This window comes from Amphiprion ocellaris, chromosome 13 (assembly GCF_022539595.1).
Source record: "Amphiprion ocellaris isolate individual 3 ecotype Okinawa chromosome 13, ASM2253959v1, whole genome shotgun sequence".
Classification (NCBI taxonomy): Eukaryota; Metazoa; Chordata; class Actinopteri; family Pomacentridae; genus Amphiprion; species Amphiprion ocellaris.
In genome coordinates this window covers 6,460,776-6,485,491 of record NC_072778.1, presented here as the reverse complement: position 1 = coordinate 6,485,491, position 24,716 = coordinate 6,460,776, and the positions used below count along the sequence as shown (strand labels likewise).

The window sequence follows — 24,716 nt, the reverse complement described above, 5'->3', positions numbered from 1 at the left end:
AGCAAAATACTACTGCAGTCCTGTGAACAAGAGCCAGAATGTGAATAAAACGCCTACTAAGAGCCAAATGCTGGTCAAATCTATCAAAGCTGCCTACAATCAGGTCCAGTAACTTTTCCACATTATTTGTACTCCTGATTTGTGTGAATTGTATCTGTACTTCTCTGGGTACAAACACTCCCTAACAGAAGCATTTCAAAGCACAATCATACCAGTAACACTTAATTTCCACATGATGATAAACAGCACAGAGGAGAATGAAAACAAAGACCAGTATAGCAGCAGTCTCCAACCTTTTTTGGACCTAAAACCGGTTCAAAGCAAGACAATTTTCTAGCGGTCATCACACATATAACAAATAATAATAGTTTTCTATTTCTAAACAAATAAAATACATTTTATTGCTGAAAATGAATTCACTTCTGACTTAATTCTGTCTCAGTCTTGTCCTATTTTCAAAGGAGCTCTCCAGAGACATTTGTTTTTTATTAATTTTGGCAGTTAGCTTCATTTAATGGCCGTTCGTGACAACTGACAAGCGTTAAGTGCAGGAAACAAGCACAGATGGAAGTGGCAGGAAGACGATGTAATCATTTTTCAAAATAAAACATCCTGTAGACTCCGCAGGAACTAAATTAAACTGTTTTTACTCTTTCTTTGCGGCCCGGTACCAAATGACCCACGGTGGTTGGGGACTGCTGCAGAAAAGGACTTAAACACTGCCGCTGCCTCGAGGATAAATTTTTACGGTATCTAATTCATAACTTGAATCATTGTAACACTGAGAATGACAGACCACAGGTATAAGTATTATATGAAGATTAACAGTAATGCTGCTATTATTTTGGGAGATTGTACCACAAAATATGGGCACTAGGGCTGAACGACCTGGGGAAAATAACGGTGATTTTTCTGATAGATACTGCAATTTGATTTGTGATAAAACTGGTAGAAGTCAAGCTGTAGTTCAATATCAACTGTATAATGGGTTTAAGTCATGTAATGGAGCATTACTACATGAGACACCATCAAAAGTATGACTGTCACATAAGCAGGAGGGCATGAATGTGTACAGCTGCTGACAAGACAGCGTTAAATGCTATAAAATGTACGAGGGGTGGCTAATAAATAATGAGACATGCCCAAAGCATGTAACATACATTGATTAATCCATGTTTCAATCTGTTCAAATTAAGTAAAACTCAATTACAGTGATGTAATTTGCTAACTGCTCTGTTTCAATTTTGTTATTTTGATTTGAAATCGATTCACTGTAAAAACCTGCAGCTTGTTGAGCCTTGAACATGACATTGTGCATCTCCAGAGCAGGAAATAGTGTGAACTGCTGAGACTGCTGGGATGTTATGTAACAGTAAAGAGGTGATGCGAGGGCACGAGAAGCTCCTACATTCAGCGGTTGTGAAAAGGTAGAGGGGGTACACACAGCAGTGCGAGGCTGTGGAGGAGACATCCTCCCACACAGGCAGGTTCTTGATTAATGCTACGCCAGCTCATCACCACGGAGTAGGCTGCCGGCCTGACAAGGAGATAATAGCAGCCGGTTTGGTACAGTGTCACAGGACAAGGAAGCACTGCGACTCTTACAGAGGTCTGCGGCGGTGACCCTAATCTCTTCAGGCATGTCGTGATGTTCGAAAGCCTTTTACAGCTGTACAATTCTAAAAGCCGTGAACGAAAAGGAACCGTGACGCAGGCTTTGTTTGTACTGCATTTCTGGGTAAAATGTATCGTATTGGGGCAGAAAAACTGCTGCCATTGAGAAAAAACAAGCCTGAAGCAGGACGGACAAGTGCAAATACAAACTCATAAATCAAACTGTCTTGGCTCAGTTTAGGTGTGATGAAAGATTCTTACAATGATGTATTGATTATAAAAAGTAAGACATATAAGAGCTTAAAGCTGGTTGAAAATGGCCTCTTAGAGAGCAGCGACCTTCACTGGCACAGCCGGACTATTTACCTGTGAAGAGTTTGGTGATGGCCTTGTTCTGTCGACGTGCAGAGCAGATGAGCAGCAGCCAGGGGGGCAGGAACTCGTGATGGCTGGCCAGAAGCTCAGCGATGGTTCTGGGGGAGCCAGGGGACGACCTCTGCTCCCCCTCGCCCAGCTGACAGCCCTCATCGATGGAGTCCACGAGCAGGAAGAGAGCCTGCTGAGGAGGCTTCACACTCTGGAGAGGCAACAGGATGCATCTGAGGAAGGAAGGATGAGACGAGAAAAGAAGAAGAGGGAAACATGTTACCATGATTGCAGCTTTTTGTGTCTGATTAAGAAGATCAAGACTGAGAAAACATGATCTCACTGCCCTGAAATAGAAGAAGAGGGAAATAACAATGTCACAGAGCCCACTCACATCTTTATATTTCCTGTTTGGTCCCACTAACAATCTAAACCCTCCAAAATATTAAATTTACAGATGGAAAACTGAAAAAACAACAACTTTATACTAGCATTTCCTTCAGTACTGCTTGTTTTATCAGACTGGATACTAGCTTGCCAGTTAGCCTGTTTGGCTAATTAACTAAAGATTGTAACACGCAGCAAGCAATATGCTAGCATGGCTAATTTGATTTCAGAAAATCATTGAAGCCAAACTATTTCTTATATATGATTAAAATTTTCAATATACTTCTTGCGCTTAATCAATTTTTTTTTTTAGACAAATCAGCAGGTTAACCGATGGCATATTAGCAAACTAGCTTCCCTGATTAGAATAGGCTAGCACAGATAATTTGAAATTGAAAGGCAATTTCACCAAATGAGCTGAGCCAGCAACCCAACTACTGTGGCATGACTATACTTTTTCACTTACTGGCATTGTGGTTTTATAATATAGATTTTTCTTTTCCCAATACTAGGCCCGAGAAACCTTTTTATGCATAACTTTTCATTGCAATTTATTCCTGCATCTCTATGGAAACAGCAAAATTGCAGCTCGAAGTAGAAAGATATAGCAAAGTTACAGTGTCATTAATCGCTAAAGGTTACGTTTCTTTGATTACTGGTTGTACAAAAAATGAAAAATCCTGGAATCAACATGTGCGGCAACGTTACTTAAGATGTTTTGATATTTGTAATTAGTTTTCATATTTGCCTCCTATCTGCCCTGCAGTTCAGTCCAACTCAGCCAAATATTTCCAGAATTTTTGATAAATTAGATAAGGTAAATTTGTTAAATGGACCTGCCCATCCCACACAATTTGTTCAATAAACATTGTAAAGTTGAAAATCCGACAATTCTTTGTGCTTATACAGTTTCTGGCCAGTAAACTAAGGAATTTTGGCTTTTTTTCAAAAGATAACATGCCTTTCAAAACCTGCTGGTGGGTTTCGGGGTTCAAGGCCTTAAATTACTGACAAAGTAAAATCACCAATGTGTTTAAAACAGAATAAAATATTCAAACAAACTATTGTTATCCTCCTCTGCATAGCACAAGCTTTACTTCAGGAGGAATCTGTTCCAGGCTGGTTCACTGGTATGATACAGCAGTGGCACTAGAGCAACCCACAGTCACGACGGACAAGAAAATGATTTTCTTGAGGCACCCCAATTCTTAGTTCATCAGTCTCAATTGGGAGAGAGTGTAGGCGTTTAAATATGTTTCCATCCAACCCAAATTGGATCCATTAACAGGCCCACTGCCGATGATCTGAGCTCAAAGAAACACCCAGAGCAGATACAATCATTATAATTCACTACAATTTTTTGCTCAACAAAAAAAAAAACTTTGCCCGAGAGCCAAATGTTCAGCCTTGAGATGATATCAAAGATGCGGAAAGTAATGCATTCAGCAACTTTCCCGACAACTAAACACGCAGGATATTTATCTCAACAAATCCCCTTGCAATTATTACACATGCCTGAATATGAATATCCATTAAGCCCTGTGGCGTGCGGTGATAAAGCAAACATGATGTATAGCATTCTGTATCGAGCATCACATCAATACTCAGCTGACTGCAACATTTTAAACGCCACATTAAGCCCAAAACTGCAAGCCAGACATGGAATCAACTTGCTCCATTGCTAATATGCTACTCCGCTTATAAAAGCTCACTGAAGCGAGATAGCCAACAAATGCATTTCTGTTCCGTGAAGCCATGTTTGTGCTGGCAAGACGTCTTTTCCACTGTGACTGCCACCAACAGTTTGAGGCCAGCCATAAGACGCCCGTTTGGGAAAATGTCATTTCCCAAGACTCATAAAATTACTTCCAGCTCAACTGGCTGCGATAAAGGATCTGAGGATTTCATATTAGTGACATTTTAATCTGGGTCTAGGTTAATTAAACATTTAAAAGGGGTTGAACAAATCAATTAATCAACGTAAAAACTTGATTCCGGAGTAGACACGGCTGCGGGGCATTTGAGGATCTTCACGGGTTGCTGTCGTGCAGATAAAATCAGTCACCTTCCGCATGATGGGACAGTCTCTCTAACTACCACTCTGCCTTAATGGAACTGATGTTGCTTGTAAGCTTTGTCGTAAAACACTAAAATACTGTTTTAACGAGACTTCCTTTGAATGCTCAACAGCCTGTCACTAACCCTGTGGCGCAAAAGTCATTTCCTTTTTTAAGCATCTACCATTTAAGACTTCAATTTCACCCCAAGTTCATTATCCTTAAGCACGTGGAGGCACAAACGGCCGGGGTGAAGGTCCCTATGATTTCAGTCGAAAATACTGAAGGGACCTTTTTTACAGTTACCTCCCTTGGCTACAAAAGAGAAGTTCAGTTATCCTCATATCCTCTGTCTGACTACGTTTTGCAGTTCATTCAGGTAATATCAGGCAACTCTCATAACATTTAATACTATGTATTAAATGGAATGCACAATATGTTGGCAAACGTATTGCAAAAATCCTGCAGGGAAGCTACACTGGTTTGGAAATGTGGTACAAGTGTGGTACCAAGGTTTTTCCTGGCTCCAAATGGGCCATTGGTGGTTGTCTGCTCATGGCAGTAAGCACGAGTCTGCATTACCTTAACCCTTTGATGCACAGTGTGGGTCAGGAGAGACCCATTTTCCATTGGATTTGGGTCACTTTTGATCCATGTTGTGCATCAAAGGGTTAACTGACAGACATTTATGCAATTCTGTGTTATTTCTGACCATTTCAAAACAACAGTGTCTAGTATGCTTGAGTAAATTAAACCCCAATCAACAAAACTGGTTAAAAATGGTACTGCTATTATTATTCTTTTTTTTAATTATCATTTTGGCGCTGGTTAAAAACTCCATGTGGGGTGACAAACTTTCATTCCATGCATTTTGCAAGCCTGATTTGCAAGTATACAAGTCAGTTATCCGACAAATCCTCAAAGATTTTCTACTGATGAAACTGTAATTTTTTTAATGTTACTTGAGTCTTTTTGTAGAGAAAGTCAAAGAATAGAAAAAAAAAGTTTTAGAATTTAATAGCTTAAAGCAATGCCTTCAAAATGCTTGTTTTGACAGACAAACAGCCCAAAACTCTGAAAAAATACTCACCTTGTAATGGAAATACCAGCAATCGCAGTTAAAAAGCCAAAAAAGTTACTGAATGTTGTTGCCAATCAACTTCTCTATTAGCCAATAATTCCAGCACAAGATAAAATCCTGCAAAATGGACTCTAATAGGTAAACCTGTTTTTGCAAAGCTTTGACAAACTTCAGCTTGTATGGAACACTTTCTCTAAGCAGCTTGAACTCTCAGCAGGAAAGAAAAGCAGTGTTCAGGACTTATAACCTTCGCACTCCACCAAGATGTTGCTCAGCCCTCCAGAAACACAGTCAATCACTCCTCCTTATGACTGCAGCCCACAGAGAACCTGCAGCACCATCTGGGAGCCCTGCCAAAAGGAATGTCCATCCACAGGGGTGACTGTGTGTGAGAGTGTGTGAATAGTTGTGTCTGAGGCCATGTTGCCTACTGAGACAATCAAATCCACAGTGACAGCAAGTGGGCAAAACAAAGAGCTATTCTTCTCTCACAATTCACCTACTTTCGGGCTGTCAAAGAGTCAAAAGACAAGGACTGCAGGCAAAGAAAACTCAGCGGGATATGGGAGATGGAGAGATAATAAGTTCAGGAAAAGCTGATTTGGTTTGCCACATGGACATGCAGCATACCTGGGCCAGAAAGCTAAAAGCAATTCAGCCACACATGGTGGTCTTGGACTTTTGTACTAACTATTTTGGTTCCCGCTCAAGTCCTCAACATATGCCAGAGTTGATGCCAATTGCTATTTAAGACCTGAAAAAAAAAGGGGGGGGGGGGGGGGGATCTGAAATGCATCTAATGCACTCACCATCTGTCATGTTGTGTTTGTGAATGCGGCAGCCGTCACTCCCACTACAATGTGCAAAGTGAAGCTTTCAGTGTGCCGCTCAGTGAAGATGTCTGGGCCGACGGGGCAGCACTGGGCATCGAGCCAGCGCCTTGCAAATTTACACAGCTCATTTTATAGAGCGGGTGGAGAGCCTGAAATCCACGCCCCATACCCTAACAGCACCACACACAAGAACGCTGGCCACGATACAGAAAAGCTCATGAACAAACAGTGACGTGCAGTGCTCAGCAAAAATGAGTGGAGGTGAGGAGTGTGAAGAAAAATGCATGGTGCCTACAGTGAAACATGGTGGTGGCAGTGTCCTTATGTGGGGCTGCTGGTGTCGGTGAGCTACCTTTCATTGATGGCTTCATGAATTCAAAGATGTACTGCTGTATATTGAAAGAGAAGATGCTTGGTTGTCATGCATTTCTCAAACATGACAACGATCCAAAACACAAGTCTGATCTGAACCCAATCAAACACCTATGAGGAATTCTGAAGAGACACGTTGAGCATCACTCTCCATCCGGCCAGCATCTAGGCTCTAAAAGAGGTCGTTCTTGAAGAATGGACAAAGACAGATGTTGCAATAAGTCACCAACTTGTTCATTATGTGCCTCGAGGACTTGGTGCTGTCTTTAAAATTCATGGAGGTCGTACAAAATACTAGTAGGGCTGGTCCGAATAGCAATTTCTGGGCTCCGGATATTCGGTCCCAGTTCATGATGAATATCTGAATATTCGGCTCGTCTGCCTGAGGGGGAGCTTTGATCGAGAACTTTGATCTTGTTTCTGACGATGTTCATCGTCAGAGTCCGACAGCATTAGCATAGCATTAGCATGGATATCCCCGTCTTTGGCTTTTGTATTGTTTTTACTAACACGGGCGAAGTGAAACAATCGGAGTATTCGGATCTCAAAATTAATGTTTGGATACCACCACAACGACCAAATATTTGGGTCCAGTCCTAAATACTAGATGTAGTAGTTTTTGTTGAGGGGTGTACTCCTTTTTGCATTGACTAATTTGAGTAAAACTGAAGATTTTGTAACCTAAGTTCTATTATTAACCTTACTTTCATGTCATGAGTTAAACAAATGTTCTATAAAGCTCAGTTGTGTCAAAATTTTGGAAGTTGTTCTCATGTTCATTGAGGTATTGATTAAAATCTTACTTGTCAAAGGGGGTGTGCTTATTTATGCTGAGCACCGTACAAGATCCATGTCTGGCCTTGACACGGCTCTATTAGTAGAAAAATGGTAGGCAGGTGAGTCGAGCCTCCAGCTGCAGATAGGTCGCAACACGGAGCGATACTGACATAGCTTTCTTTCATAATCAGTGAAAAAAACAGTGAGGTCTTTTCATTAGAAGAGCCCCCATCTCTTCATTTAGCCTCGAGTCAATTTGGAGGAAGCCTGCTCAGCGTCTTTGTAAAGTCAGGAGAGCTTAGTGCCACAGAGCAGAACGACAACAGCTGACTCATGCCCGGCTCATCCAAAGTGAAAGAGACAACCATCTTGCAGATTGTTTCCTCCCACTTTTTGGTGCGATTCTTACATTATGCATAACATTACTGCAATCAACCCGTTCAAAGTAATCACGCTGATGAGAACAACAAGAGTGACTGGTGCTGAGAGCAAATGTTCTGAACAGCCAGGCTCAGACGCTATATCCTTCCCGTTCCGTCAACCATATGCTGCCGTTTCCTCCTCAACCTGTTATCATCTCACTGGACATGTACTCCAGTTCTGAGGCTTCATTACAGTTTTAGTAAAATGTGCATGCACTGAATGAGCCTTGCGTTTGAAAGCTTTTTACAAATCAAGGGTATGATGCAGAATGCTTCCACGGGAGCACAAATGCAGTTACGAAAGCTGCGGGCAGACATATTTACATTCATTTGTGCTGAGAGGCTTTCATTAGACAGATAATCCTCTGAGGATGCCAACCTTGCAGCAGTAAATTAGTTACTTTTCAAAAATGTCCATTAAAATCATTTGTTTAAAATGGCAGAGTGCAGAATTGGACAACTCCTTATTAAGCTTGAACAAATGCATCGTGTCTAAACACAAACGAGCTTAAAAACATGTCGGCATTTTTCTTATTAAGCGCTCAGATGTCAGTGTTGGTCTCTCTGTGTGCCACTCTACCACTGTGCTCCAGAGTAGGGCTGAACCATTAATCAATTTCAAATCAGAATCACAATTCAAAGCATTTCAATTAGCAAATCGATTTAGAATATACATTATGCAGCATATCTGACCTGTTGTGCCAGTGGTTGTGCTCCATGTGTGAGTCACACATTTTATGACACCTAATGCGGTAATGCTTGACTATGTTTTTAAAACTGCTGCACTGTGAATATTGCTGCGCTTGAGTTTTGACCTGAGCACCACTGTGTGCTAACAGTATAGCTAAATAATGGTCTGTATAATAGCTATAGACCTGGTGCTGTTTAGTTTGCAGCGCATGATATTCAGTGATGACTGTTTGTGTTGAAATTTGTGCTCTGCTGGAATTTGACACAATCATTTTTTACTACAAATGTACACTACTAATGAAAAGTTGGGGTCACCCAGACATTTTCATGTTTTCCATGAAAATACACTTTTATTCATGCGCTAACATAACTGCACAAGGGTTTTCTAATCATCAATCAGCCTTTCAACACCATTAGCTAACACAATGTAGCATTAGAACACAGGAGTGATGGTTGCTGGAAATGTTCCTCTGTACCTCTATGGAGATATTCCATTAAAAATCATCTGTTTCCAGCTACAATAGTTATTTAACACATTAACAATGTCTAGACTGTATTTCTGATTCAATGTTATCTTCATTGAAAAAAAAAGCTTTTCTTTCAAAAATAATGACATTTCTAAGTGATCCCAAACTTTTGAATGGTAGTTTATATGTTTCTTTAATTTTGGTTTTATGCTTCGATGATTACATTGTCATCAGTTTCAATCCTGGGAAAAACCCTATCAGTCGACCACTAGGCATGATACTTGACTAAAACAGCAAACATGTTGTCAACTTGGAAAAGCCTGAGTTTAAAGTTTTATTTCTGAAGCTAATCAGAAGTTGTGTATTTCAAAACTATTGATAATATGCTATCAAACTATACACACAGGGCACTGCTTTTTATTAAGGCTCAGGAGGGTTTGCTCAACAAAAACCTAAAAAAGTTCGCTGTAACATACCACAAATTGGCTCTTTTATGGACTATCCCTCTTCTATGAAAACACAGTTCCTATTTTAACCAATGACTCATTTCAGACAGTATTATTTAGTAGATTCTAGTCTATCTGCTTGTGCAAATGAAAGATTAATTACATTCATATCCCTTAAAGTAAGACATGAACAAACCCCCATTTTTGCAAAAATTCGTGCATCAGCTTCCAAACGTCAGATTTTATTAGACATATCACCTCACACAGTGGTGCAAAGAATCAGCAAAAACCCTCGATCACTTTGGAATGATCCTGTAAGTATTTAAAAAGTGCTTGTTTCTGCCATTCTTTAAACATGCTGCACAATGCAAGAATCTGATCTCAGCTTAATGGATTTGCACAATCAATTCTGTGCTGCATCCCTAAGCAGACAAATGCCTCCAGCCGTCTGAGAAACAATGTTCTGGAGGCTGCTGGGTCAGGGGGAGGCGAGGAGCGCATGAGCCTGAGATCTGGGCACTTTAGACACAAAAACAACCGCTTCTTTTACTAACGAGCCCCTTGTAACCAACCCTTGCTAATGCCTTAAAGTGACAAATGCACTGTAATATCTGATGACCTTATGAGTCTTATGATGTCTGTGATTCTAAAGACCATCATGAGACTGCTGGATACAATGGTCACCTTGTTTTTGAGAGAATCAGAGTGTAGACCATCTGAAACCCCAACTACAATGAAATGCTTGTTTGGGTGACTTGTGTTATATCAATAATATTATTGAGCTTTGATTATTATTAACTGTAAAACAAACATTTGGCTCTTAGAAACAGTTTTAATCTGCTGGATGCAGGAAAATAACAGAAACAGACAGAAGCAAATTTATTTATAAATATTCATCTAACAGTGTTTAAATACAACAGCTGCTCTGCTAAGCTAGGCTAGTTAGCATTCTGCTAGTGTTGGTGTTCTAATCTGTTCTGATGTCAGATTTAGCTTCTGTCTTATTTATGTAAATAAACTCTTCAGGACAAAGCAGTTAAATTTGCTGTAGCTAACCTAACAGCTAGCTTGAACTAGCCCAGGTGCTACGTAGCACTGTTTACTGCTGTTGAGACATTTTCCTGCAGTTTATTTGAAGGTTTTTTTCTGTTTCCAGATGATGTTCCTCAGTTTTCCTTAGTATTTAGTGTTATATTCCAACTCGATTCATCCAAAATGGGCCAAATTGGTATTAAAAACAACTAAATCACGTATATTCACTCAATGTCATCCATTTTACTTCCATAATGCTGCCAATTAATGACTTGCCAAAACGTAAACACACTGGAGGCCTCTTTTCTGGCCGGCACACATACATCTTCATACCATAACTATTCTGAATCCCCCAAGCTCTTCCAAACCCAGACGACGTGTGCATTCCTGGCCAGCTATCCAATACTGTCAAAGGAATCTGAAATTTCATCCTGTTCAACCCCCTCCCTGTCGTCCCCATCCAGCACTCTGCTCTGCTACTGCTATCCTCACACACGGCTGTCGGTCCATGTGTGCATTGGGCCTCAACACACAAATAACAAACTCTGGAAAGAATTTCAGCATGGACAGGTATCCTTCGAGCTGTCCAGTGCTGGCAAGGCCTGGATTTTATATCCAGCGTTACCTCAGTTTAACAGATTTCTGGTAACAAAGGGCTGCAGTGTGTGATCTCTGGCGCTGTAGAGCTGAGCGTACCGCTGCTGAAGCTTTTAGCCAATTATCTGAAAACAATCTTGATATTTGACTGAAGGTGCTGAAAACACAGAAAGACATCCATGAATTTCTGCTTTGGTCCTTGGTTTTGTCACTGGTTTGAGGCGGGTGGGAATTGGCAGAAAAAGAAAGGTGATGTCACAGATTTGTGTCCACCAATCACGGTTTAGCAGCATTTGAATCCAAATGTGATGACAGTTGTGGGGTTGTTTGCTCGTGTTGCCAGACCACCATCGATCTTATGAGATCAAAACACCCCCACACAGTCCACATGAAGTAGCCGGTTTTTCACTCTTCATTTAGAGCAGATGCCTTTTCCAAAACTTGTGTGTGATTGCAGTTATTTAATCAATAGTTGGATGTGAGTTTTCAGGGGTTTTAACTGGTTAACCCTCCGAATCTCAAAAACCAATGGCAAGTTTGAAAAAAAAAACCCAATTGGTCAAAACACACCATTTATCAGAATCAGAAAATGTAAAAAACAAAACTTAAATATTTAAACTTTGTAACAGTCCTTGAACTAGTGTGGCTCTCAGATTTGTCTGAAAATTGATCCGACCTAAACTTAAAATCTGAATATTTCATCAAAATCGCTTTATTGTACCTATCTCATTTAAAAAACTGTCAAAAAATAAACCGTTTGCAATGACCAGGTTCTATAAAACCGATAAATCCTGTGCTCCTCAATGCAACCAAGGAGCTATGACTGTATCAGCTGTGACCTAAAGTTGTGTGACAAAATTTCAAAGGATTTTTTGGCTGAACTGCAGGCAGTGTATTTGCTAAATGGAAGTTAAAATTAAGAATCTAAGTATTAAAATATATGTGCTGTGTGAAGGCACCACTTTCTGAGATTTTTTTTCAATATTTGTAAAGTCTATTATCAAGGAAATCCAAATTTCATTGTTTTCTTTATTAAGAATTTATACTATAGTAACTTTGTTACATTGCACAAGACACATTTCCTAGTTCTCTTTGTTTCTGACTTTCACTGTGCTGTTTTCATAGAGATGCAGGACTTTATAGTATAATGAAAAAGACAAAATAAGATAAGATAACCCTTTATTAATCCCACAGTGGGGAAATTTGCAATGATTGTGCAAACATTAATGTAGAATAAATACAGACCAAAATAAACAAGTACTAATTCAAAAAAATAACATTATTGCACATATCAGTGGTTCTGCACATATTTTTTGATAAACAGAAGAATACTGATTGGAGTACTATTATTGCACAGATTGTATACAAGTAGAAAGACTGAGGAAATAGCATGTATTCTTGTGTATGTAGTAAAATAGCTATTGCAAAAGAAAAAAAAAAAACATGTGACAGAAGCAAAAAATGCCCAGAAACTGTTGGAGATTCATGTGATTAAACTTTTCATTAATAACAGATGCATTTTCAAAACATAAACTTTGATTGTTGAAATTCATATTTTTAAACATTACCTAAAGCAAAAATGACAACATTCCTTTGTTCTACCTTTGCAGAAAAAGTTCCTGCTTTCCTCTGTGCTCAATCTGAACTGAATACATTTGGAGTTGGGCTGTGTGTTGTATCATGTAAAGGAGGCTACAAACATATGTTAGACATTTTTCACAATATTCTGTAGACAAAATAAACATTCGGAAAGTTTGAAAATCCTGTTACAGCCTGCCTTCGCCTTCATGAATGAGTGTAAACTTGCAGCAACTCTTACTATGAGTTTATTTATTGAGTGGGATCACAATTACATGAATGAGTTATATATGCCCACACAAGCATGTAGGCAGACACTTCCCCATACACACAAATAAACCCTCACACCGCCGCTGGTGTGGAGACTCAGATAGCTGAGTCATCGTTGCAGCCGCACCAGTGCTGCGGTTTCTCCTCATCTGCTCAACTCAAGTTGATGCATCACACCGGGAGCCTTTTTTTTTTTGGGGCTGTTTTTTTTAAATGTGGCCCTGATGTGCAGTGAGTTTTCCACAGCCGTGCACCACATGAAAGCTGAGGAGATGCTTTCATTTAACGTCCCTTAACCCCAATGAGCAGGGCCGCCCAACGTCCAACAGTCAAAAAGTCAACACTAAGAGAAAAAAAAAGCTCAAAGCTCCCGCACCAGCTTCATAAAAAAAATGTCTTGGTTGCTTTTATTTGAGACTTGTGATTAAATCAGACAAAGAAAGCCAACCAGCACACCGGCGAAGTTATAGTTTCCACTTATATTTTATTTCTCATTTAGATCGCAGGATGTCGAGTCATCTTTGCAAACATCTCCACATTTATTTATATCTCTGGCTTTGCATTTTACAATTTCCTACATTGCCAAGAGCCAATTTTCAAATCCAAATGTTCTAAAAGAAAGTCAGCTGTAAGCCGGTAATGCCATGCTGTCTTGTAAAATGACTGGTTGAAAAAGCCAAACAATATTCATTGTTCACTGGCATCCGGACTGGATCTGGTCATGCTGCTGCTGTGATTAATGCCACTAGTTATCTGAATTATCGACAGTCTTTTAGAATAAAGCATTAGGCGAAGCTTTACAAAGAAATGTTTGATGTAGCTGCCGGAAAATCAACATTTTTAACCGTCTTTTCGAGAAATCTCCAAACTGCATCATCCATTTCTTCCGCAGACATGCAAAGGGAATAAAACATCGCCAAGAAAGTTCAAATCTTCTTCATAAATTTGAGCCGCAGTCATTTGTCATTTCTGAAGCCTGTGCCCTTTACAAAGAAAGAGACACTCGTCCAGCTGGAATTTAAACTTTACTTCTACTGAGAGGAGAGCAGCCTGACAACAGACCCACATAAAGTCACACCTACACTAAAAGGCAGCTTTGTCCCATCAGCAAAAAAAAACCTGTTGGCTGTAGTTTGACCCACACAACTGGGTTAATTCCACCTATTCGAAGCCAGCTCTTTTGTCCTGAAGGGAGAAAGTGAGGCATGCTGGATGACAGGCGGCTGACTGGTTGCTTAAAACTCACAAACTGATTCCAACCGGAGGATTCCAGTCAAAACATAGCAGCCGCTTTTGATAGCGCCAAGACACAGAGTAATGCAGGTGTGATAAAGACAGAGGAATGTGCTTTCGGCCTTGTCTAGAAGGAAAATCCTTGATGATGAACCACAACCAAAGAGTCAGAGCCTTTAGACGGCTCTCATGGCAATGAATCTGACCCGTCCAGGCGGTGAATGCACCAAAAGTATCACGTTTATTGTCTGAACAAGACATCAGCTAGTAGTGGTGGAGTTCAAGCAGAAGAAAGGCAAACTGAAAGGTGAAACTGCCTTTTATCTGCAGAACTGTGGCTCATGACCTTTGCTGGCAGGCATCTGTCCTGCAAATGCATCACATTACTTTTTGTGAGACATGCATAAAAAAGGCTTTATATGTCAGAAGGCTGTCCAATATGTCTGAAATCACAATGTTATGAAGGACATTTCTATTGAAGGCTGCTGATTTCCTCATCTGTTCATCTAGAGATTATTTTCTCATGTAATCCATTATTAATTCAGTCTATAAAATGTCGACAAATAGCAAAATCAAATAGCCAATCACTGGAATTTTTTAGGGACTTGTTTTGTACGACAAAGAAAATGTACTGATTTAAAAACCTTGAACCACTGAATTGTCTTTACAAAGTTAGTATAGTCATTTGACCAGTCCTTTTAGACCTAATCAAAATATACAAGTCACAAAATGCCAAATACTGCAAATCCTAATTACTGTTGAAAACAAATAAATGTGTTCTATTAATATCACAAGACTGTATTACAAACTCTTTATATGAGTGGCACAAACACTCTGATAGACTAATGCTGTTAGCCTGTTAGTTATATATATATAATATGGCTGTATCATTACTTTAGTAAACATTACTTAATAAGCTTGTCAAGTTGTTTTTGTTTCAAATACTGAATGACTATCAACAGGCCAATTTAATTTTTGCTGCTTCTGCTACTATTACGACTACAAAGGAGAGAGAGCAAATCACTTTAACTCTCAGATCCTTGCACTGGCTTCTGGTTAAATATAGAATTGAATTTAAGGCCCAACTTATTCTCTGTAAGTCTCTCAATGGTCCGAGCCCAAAAATATATCAGAGAGATGTTTGCTGAGCCTAGTAGGCTTCTCAGGTCTGCAGGGACGGCTCAGCTAGTGGAGCCTAGAGTTCAAACCCAACATGGTGGAATGACTTTTAGCCATTATGATGCCCACTGGAACTTAGATTTGCCACAATTGTGGACATTTTTTTAAAACTCAGCTGAAAACTGATCTTTTTTTTTCCACTGTTGTTGTGGACTGACTGATGTTTATGGACTCCAAATTCTGATTTAAACATATCTGTTTGGCAATCTTATTGGTATCTTTGCTTTTACATTAAATTAGTATGTTTTTACACAGTTTTCTGTCTGTTGAAACATGATAATCCAATATGTAAAGCATTGAATTGCCTTTATGGATGAAACATGCTATACAGATATGCTGGTCTTGCCTTATCCACTTCAGTATTACCATTTTATTTTTATTTAATCGTCAACTCCTGCAGATTTCAGAGGGAAGTATTGTACTTTCTATCAAACTTCTACAGTTATTCATCACTTTGCAGATTCTAATTTTAAATAAAAAATATGATCAGTGTACAATTCAATCATTTAAATTGCAACAGACTTCACTACCAAACAGTATAAAGTCATTAAAAATAGCTCCACTTTGAAGATATCATTAATTTTAATGAGCACCGTTTCTTCTTACAACTAAAGTCAGTTATACATCTCGTGGTTCAGCTGTTTTCATTTACATATTTGAACTGCAATAAAACACAAAACTGAAGCAAAAACAACACAATAAAAGTGGAAAAATATGTGTAAGTGCATTAAAATACGACAGGCTTTATTGATTGCACGTTGCAAAGCTCAACTTTTGAAACGTCTGTCTGGCTGCGGATGCAGATGTCTGGGAAAAGATCGGATCGAGTTGCACAGAGTGGACGTAAACCCATGTCTAAACCACTTTCAATGTATTAACACATGACTGGTGATTACTACCAACAAACAGACTTGTTTGTCTTTAACTGGGCTAAAGAATTCAGCAGGGCCTCTTGCACTCACTCACCAGCTAACGTTTAAAATCACAGCTGGAAGCAGGTCGAAGGGGGTCAAAAGCTCCCCGAAAATCTGTTGAACAACCAAATGAATCTCGTAGAACTTTTACTGCCTGAAGCCTGCATCGGTTAAATCCACGCCAACGTGTGCACACCTCTGTGAATTTTTATCCCTGATGTAAATTAGTAGTCATAATGCTGGAATAACAGTAAAGTTTTTAGCTTTTTTTTTTAAATGTCCCTGCCAGACACAGCCGACAAGCTCGGCTTCCTGAAACCAGATAGCATCTCCAACAGCAGGGGAGCCGTTGGGATTATTTGTGTACAACAGTGCCTGGGATGCTTTTACACCTGAGCTGGTGATAAGGCATTCACTGAAGTGCTTATTTGGCCGACAAACAAAGCGGCCGGCGATAATAAGCCTCGCCTCTTTGTCGTCTGCAGATTTAGGGCCCGAGGTCTTGAGCGGTGCAGAGTGTTTTGCTCCACGAGGCGGGGTTCGGCAAGTGTGACAGTCTGCACAAAAAAGGCCCTCGACATGCAGCGTGACACAGAGCAGAGCTGAAGCGAGAAGTCTGTCCCCGCTGGGTTCACTCTCTGTTTATGTCCCCACGATAACCTGCCTTTTATCTCAGAGGGTCAAACTGAAGTCACAGTCATTGGTAGAGGCTGCGTGATTACGAGCAGATGACAACGAGAGCGCTCATTTCCTCGGGAAGGTTATAAAAGAAAAAAAAAGAAGAAGAGCGTGGGTCGAGCTGTTGACTCTGGTAAGCATTTAAAAAATGATTTACCTAGCTGAACGTTTCACCTACTTTTTCCGCCCCGTGTGTGATGCTGCAATAAGTGTCACCAGATGGCCAGACGAGAAGCACGAGTGTGTGTTCAGTGCTGCATTCCAGCCTGACCTATACTGTGTAGACAAGTCGTGCCAGTAACCCACATATGCTCACACGCAGCTCCTTTTAAAGCCCCTGCCTACAACCACAGTCCATCTTGATCATGTTACATGCCCGGGCAGGGTGCTGGAAGTCCACAGGTCTACTGTACTTGGGCTTTTACATGCGCACTTCATCTTTCTGCAGCGCAGCCAGTCGGGTCAGTGAGTCGGTCCAATTCAAAGCTCCATCCTCACGAGTCTCCGGCCACCTGAGCTCAGCCGCCACTTAAAAATATCTGACCTTTCTCGAATCGGGGAAGCAAAGCGGGGACAGTCCCACCCAGCATGCCACACCAGGAGGTGGGGGGGAAAACCAACAAAACCGTGACATCAAATAAGCAGAGAGGAGGCTGCTGAGGCGGAGCTATGTGATGAGTGTGAGCAGCACCAGCAAAAAAAAAAAAATAAAAAAAAGAAAAATGGGGGAAGGGTGCATCAGGGTCAGGAGGTGGGGAGGGGAGGCAGGGGGGAGGGGAGGGGCCGGCTTTGCATTTTACATTTCTAGGCAAACCAAATTCCTAGATTTCCACGATTACCTGGAAGCGCCAGAGAGCTGTCAGAGAATGTTGTTTTGTTTATCTTTTACTAAACATGCAACAAATAGTCCTCTTAAACTGGCAGAATACGCAGGTTTATACTCTTAATAAATAAAACACCAGCTGCTTTACTCTATAACATGGTACTAAACACTGAAAAAGACATCAAGGTGAAATCATGAGGTAGCTTGTTTTGTCTGACAATTAGTCCAATACTCAGTTATAGTTAATAAATAATGGTCTAAAAACTGACAAGAGCTTTTAATCCTCACATTGTGGGAGCTGGAACCAGGAAATATTTGCTTTTATGGCTTGATAATTGGTTATACAACAGAATGACGTCCTGTCAACATGCATTAGGTATCCGTCTCTGTCTAAAGGTGTGCCAGTCACCGAAATCCTCCTGTTGTAGTCGCATTTAGAGCAGGCAAGCGAGGAAGATGTGATATTTGTATGAATGAGGATGTGTCCTTACCTCTTGAAAGCCTCTGTGGGGTTCCTCTCACACTCTCCAGGCTGCAGAGCGCTCTGCACAGCTGGGTCACGCACCTTCTCCTCGTATCCCGCCACCAACCCGCTGCGGCAAATCTGAGCCACCAGACCTCGGATGAAGCCGCCGACACACAGCGTGTCCGAGTCGTCCGCCCGGCAGAAGTGGAAAGCCAGGCTCTGCTGGTGCAGACCGCGGTGGGTGCCTTGGGCAGACGTTGGCCACAACAGCTCCGTGCACAGCGCAGTTTTCCCGCTTCCTGGTCCTCCCACCAGCAACACGCCCCAGGAGCTACCCGACTTAACGGATCCTGCTGTGAGGATGCCGGGGTTGGAGGCCCCCCCGCCGGGCGTCAGCGGGGGCTGCTTGCTGGGAGTGCTGGCCACTCCGCTGAGGTTGTTGGTTTTCTCCTGGAGGCAGTGCTGGATCTTATGGAAGACCCACTCCCGGCAGTAAAAGCGCTTCCCCTGCAGCAAACTGGTTTGGGCCATTTTGATCTCGTGCTGCTGTTCCACCTATTTCTCCGCTTCATAGGGCTCCCCTCATTCTGCCCCTCACATTTTCAACTCCGACCAAGGCTGGCTGCAAAGTCGAACATCCATTTCATCAGCTGGCAAATGTACCTCTCAGAAAGCAGTTCAGCCGTCCTTGGCGCTGGTGTCAAGAAGAAGCCGGAGTGAAAGTAAGAGGAAAAAAGCAGAGTTGCTGCAGATGGCAGCTGAGCTATGGTGCGCTACAGAATATCTAGGTCAAAATAAAAAAAAAGGCTCAAACCATAGATTTTCCACCAACTTTTTCCACAGCTTTCCCACTGGTTGAACTGAGCGCTCCTTGTTATTATGAGTGTGTTGCCTTAGCATGGCGCTGGGCATGGCAGGGCACCCGGCTCTTGAGTGCATCCACTGGCAAACTCACGCCACCACCACTTGATACAATTAGCCATGGGAGTTACTGATATATTTCCGCTGATGCATTTCAGACGCTACAGCCCAAAAGCGCGTTTCCATTACATTAACATGGAGGAGGCTGCCAGTGCACAGTCACTTTCTCCAATAACATATTAAGCCTGGCTCCTTTCCTGGAAAGCAGAGACAGAAATAAGAAGCAAATTAGGACAAAAATCAAACACTTTAAAGCTGAAACTTTATGATCTAGGCGAATGCACAGCTAAACATCTTAAAAATGCATTTCCAACAGAAATCAGCGCATTTACCGGCTTTAGAAACACATGCAAAGCTGCAGGAGTTTGTTATCGTGCACATCGCTGTTGGGAGATAGTTTCCAGCCTACAAAGAAGAGCGAACTCGATTCCTGCAGCTACAAGAGGTGGGCAAGCTGGTTTCTCGCTGCTTTCATCCTCCACAACCCACATCACTGCCTGCCTGCCTGCCCTGCAACTAAATTCTTGGCAGGGGTTCGTCCAGTTTCTCTAGTCTATCCACTGATCCCCCCCTTCCTTCCTATGTGGCTTTAAATCCCAAACAGTTCACATCCGTCCCCTCAACTGTGGCGGTGGTGGTGGAGGGGGAAGAGTCCAGATGAGAGGACCCCCTCTTTCCTGCACTCACAGGGGTCGTTGGAAGATAGTGGAAGAAAAGCTCCACCTAAAAAAAAAAAAAGGGCCAAAAAAATCCAGCAAGGAAACGCTGTTAAGTGCAGCGTTGATGGATGGTTAAAAGGGGAAAGGGCGTTAAATTAAAGCTCCCATTATTAGATTTTTATTTTTTTTTTTTGCTGCTAACTGCACTTTAAGCACCTTTTTATTTAGCTCTTCATCACTGCTTCTCTGCAAATGCAAATATTCCCCAGCCAAGGAAACACGCACACAGCCTTACTTTGTATCGCTGCCAAATACCCAGGTTTTACATGGGCTGCGATACATTTCCACCTCTGTTTCTCAGACGCTCCCTGCCTCGACACAAAGCTCTCCGGACTCCAAAAAATCTCTGCGAGCAAAAATAAAAAAACGACACGAATTCTCCTCCGCTTAACTGAGGAGGCAGCTCAAGTCTTTTGTATGGCCACACAAACCTCACCCATTTCAGATGGGATACAATTTACACCTATAGGGGCTTTTAAAAACACACACACACACAAAAACCCCGACGATCCGAGCAGCCAACAACTGAGCAGAAACCAAACGCAGCCTGCCTCCTGCTGCAGCCCAACAACTGTTCCTTCAACTTCAAATGTGACCAATTGTGGAGCGTTTCACTGTTTTCGCTACAGTTTCTCTCCCAGCCCCAAAACGATTTCCTCTCACCTCTTGCCGATTCCTTTTGCTGTTATTTTCTGTGTCGGTGTATTTTTTTTTTTTTTTTTTTTTTAAATGCCGTCTCCGTCCGCGTCCACGGCTCCGCAGGAACCTTTTATAGCAGCTTCTCTCGGCGCAACTCAAAGCGCAATTTTGTGTATTTGAGCGACGTTCATGTCTTTCTTTGAATCGCTCTTTTCTGTCGGCGTCGGCTCCTCCTGCTGCCCGACTCCGCTCCACAGCGAGCCGACCGACTCTCCGCCTCCGAACACTCCAGCGCTCTCCCACTGCATGCAGAGCACACGCAAGTGGGCGCCGCAAGGCCTTCTGGGACCTGGAGTTCTCTCTCTGCGTCGCCATTAGTCCGCTATGAACAGGTGGTCCAGGTTAGAAAACACAAACGATTCAGTGTCAAGTCTGTGTGTGGAAATACTTTACTTGATTAGACACTAAATGGGAATTCAGTTGAATGTGCAATCTTTTATTTTTCAATGAATTTTCATGTATTTTTTTTGCATAATATATATACACTACCATTCAAAAGTTTGGGGTCACTTATAAATGTCATTATTTTTGAAAGAAAAGCTTTTTTTTTCCCAATGAAGAAACACTAAATTAATCAGAAATACAGTCTACGCATTGTTAATGTGTTAAATGACTATTCTAGCTGGAAACAGCTGATTTTTAATGGAATATCTCCATAGGGGTACAGAGGAACATTTCCAGCAACCATCACTCCTGTGTTTTAATGCTACATTGTGTTAGCTAATGGTGTTGAAAGGCTCATTGATGATTAGAAAACCCTTCATGTTAGCACATGAATAAAAGTGAGTTTTCATGTAAAACATGAAATTGTCTGGGTGATCCCAAACTTTTGAACGGTAGTGCACCCTTCTCTGCTCACTTTACAACATCCATGACGATCCATCTACACAGTTTACATCGCAATTTGCACTATACTTGTACATTTTATATACCGTATTATATTCTATGCATCGTCACACTTTTTAGATTTCGCTTTCTCAACTGTAGGTGTTGCATTCAGTGAATTTACCCCCTTGAGGGATGAATAAAGGTGTATCTTATCTTTGGTAAAATATTTGAATTTCATGTATGTTTTATTGTCTGGGTGCAATATTTAAACTTCAAGTGCAATATTTCAACTTCATGACTAATATTTAGTTATCATGCACCACGTTTCTTGAGGAGACACAATATTGATTCAGTTTAATGTACAATATCTTATTTTCAGGTAAAATGTTGTATTTTATGTGTAATATGCCAAATTAATTTGCAATATTTCATTATCAAGGTACAATATTTCGTTATCATGTGTAATATTTCGTTATGTGTAAAATTTGTCAATCTTTATTGGTCATTGCACACTTTCATATACAACGAAATTTCATTTGAGCTTCCCTGCCAATGACAGCTCCGGCTGCTGCACAGTGCTGCGCACCTTTATTTACTACTTCAGAATCATTATTAGTTTTCTATTGTAGTTTATTATTATATTTTTGAATTTTCAATTTCTTACTTCTTTTCCATTAGGCACTGCATTTATTCTTATGTAATTTAGTTTCAGAGCAATTTCCTGCACAAGGCTTTCCTCCAGGATTAATAACATTCTATCTTATAAACTCTTATCTTTATCATAAGATAATGTTAAGTTATTGAGGGATTCTTTAGTATTTGCTATACATCACTACTTTGGATGTACAACAAAAGCTAAAGTTAATGAATGAGTTTGCGCTGGTTTGGAGTTGATCAGGAGCAAGAGGTCAGTATGATCAGTTCACAGATATTCATATCATTACCTAATGATGCATTAATAAAGGATCACCCAGTCTGTTCTCTAGTAATTCATCATTATCTACTGTGCAGTTCTCCATTAGGAAACTTAATGAAATACTTATGAACGATTCATCAATTATCAAGTTGTTCCAATTCTCTCTCATTTCTTAATTTGCTAATTATTAGCTACTCTATAAACTCTGATTAGAAGGTACACCAGCATTTAATTGCTCAGTCATTCCTCATTTGTTCCTTAGTGACTACACAATATTTTTTGTCAACTATTATTATTATTATTATTATTGTTATCAGTAGTAATAGTAGTAGTAGTCGTAGTATTTTGTAATGAAGCAATAATTCACCCCCCAGTCTGTCATATAATGATGAAAAAGAACATTGAACTAAGAATTTAACACTGAAAGGTCTCAATATCAAATTAACTCATGTATATTCAGTATTATATGTAATATAACAGGGTCTTAACCTTAATATTTAGATTTGTTAGATGCATTTTTTACATTGTGTATTATTTTACAGACCTAACCTTAATGTCTAAATTTGTTGAATAAATCTGTCATATTAAAGGGTCGTAACTTAATACCATTAGTCAGATATATTATTATTACACACAGACTGATGTGACAGGGTCTTAACCTTAATATTTAAATTAGTTGGGTAATTTTATATAATAAATACTATTGTGGGGTCTTGAACTTGATACTTAAATTACTCTGGTATTTTTTCTATAATATATATTCCTGGATAGTCTTTACCTATATAGTATGTTTGAATTAATCAGGTAAATTTGTATAATTAAAAATATTGCAGAGTTTTGACTTTAATATTTAATTCAGTTGGTTAGACCTTTACTTTATATGATAATGTAGAATCTTAACCTCAACACAAACTTTTTGGGTAAATTCTTAAGTCTTATTTCTCCATTGGAAAGCACATTGGCTCAGTGTATTAATATTCTGTATTAATAATTGTGGCTTGATTTGAGTGGGACTGTAGAAATTCCAGTTTGTCGACGGTAAAAGGTAATTAAAATCCTTGTCATGTATGCTGGGGAAAGTGTAAACATGTACCCACCACTTTTTAACAGCAAAACTAACAAATGAGAACGCTATAAGACTGGTTTATTGGCACAATGTTGTAAATATAGAGGAAATAAATGTACATTGTCCCAAAAAACAAGTACCAACAGTTGAAGACGCGACGTCCCTTCTAGCCCACTAACTGCAAAATGATCCCAAACTGTGCAATGTGGCAATCAGTAACTTGCAGCTGAAACAGGCCACAGCTGATTCTGGTGTGAAAGTGTAGCGACATCCTGGTTCAGGATCTATTATTTACAGTACACTCTAAACTAAGGCTAAGTAACAGACAGTTTGTTCATTAGATAATAGGAACACATACAGATAGTAACTTACACTGCAGTGCTGCTTGCTAATGTAATTATCACAGACATTTAAAAATTGATCAACAAAATAATGAAAAACTTATTAAAATATGCTTTATTTGTGTGTATGTATGAATGAAACACAAATGAATGATGTATGGTCACAGCCAGTTCGAGTAGATCTTGTAATATTTTAGCCATTGTCTAGTTCTCATGTTTGGAAAACTTGTATAACTTTCTGTTTGTTGATGCAAAAGTTTGAGGCTTCAAAGCAAGAAAGAAAAATGTTCCCTGTTGTCATTCTGCCCAAGGCTTTTAATTTGATGCCAATGGCCAAGTTTATTGATGAAAGCGTTCTGATGTTGGGCAGGAGATTGATAACACAACAACCAAGAGAGAACGTACAGTTAATCAATGATATCTTGTCATCAGTAGACTTATGACTTTGTATGAGAAACGTCTTTATTTTAGATTCGTCCCTCAGTGCCTTTACAATTATAGTAGATGATTTATTTTAAGTTATGTGTACATGTTTATGGATCTACTGAAAGATAATCAACAAAGTGGAATTAAGTTGTATTGATACTGATTTATTTGGAGGAGCTCTGTCATGTCGTACTCCTTTTTTTTCTTTTTCAGTGTTGTTCGTTTCCAAAAAACCTACAGAAAAAAGTTACATAAGCCACTTTCAAAATAAAATATTGCGAGTGAGCGAATTGCAGCAGAAATGTGCCTCCCAAAGTTTTTTTCTTCCCTTCAGCGGGGATGCACACGGGGCTTTCAGGTTGATGTGTTTTGATCTAACTGGAGGCTGCAGATCTTACAACTTATTTGTCACTCCCTGAAGAATTACTGCTGGGACTTTTACTTTGAGGTGCAGCTGCAGTAGGTTGTAATAACTGACAGCGTGTTACTGGCGGATGCTGTCTGTGCTCGCATGAAGA

The 24,716-nt window shown here is 40.3% G+C and overlaps 1 protein-coding gene across 2 annotated transcripts in view; it reads right to left on the bottom strand.

Annotated features, from left to right (window-relative positions):
* ankrd50 (ankyrin repeat domain 50) overlaps nucleotides 1-20,845 on the bottom strand; it is a 40,463-nt gene extending 19,618 nt beyond the window's left edge. Inside the window, exons 1-3 of one of the 2 annotated variants that reach the window (XM_023272594.3) lie at nucleotides 20,586-20,845; nucleotides 18,308-19,400; nucleotides 1,981-2,213 (exon numbers count right to left, since the gene is read on the bottom strand). In XM_023272594.3, coding sequence (XP_023128362.1) covers nucleotides 1,981-2,213; nucleotides 18,308-18,813 — 739 coding nt within the window. In that variant the 5' untranslated portion in view covers nucleotides 18,814-19,400; nucleotides 20,586-20,845. The other variant, XM_035949245.2, reaches the window with a different exon arrangement.
* Nucleotides 20,846-24,716: the final 3,871 nt, after the last annotated feature.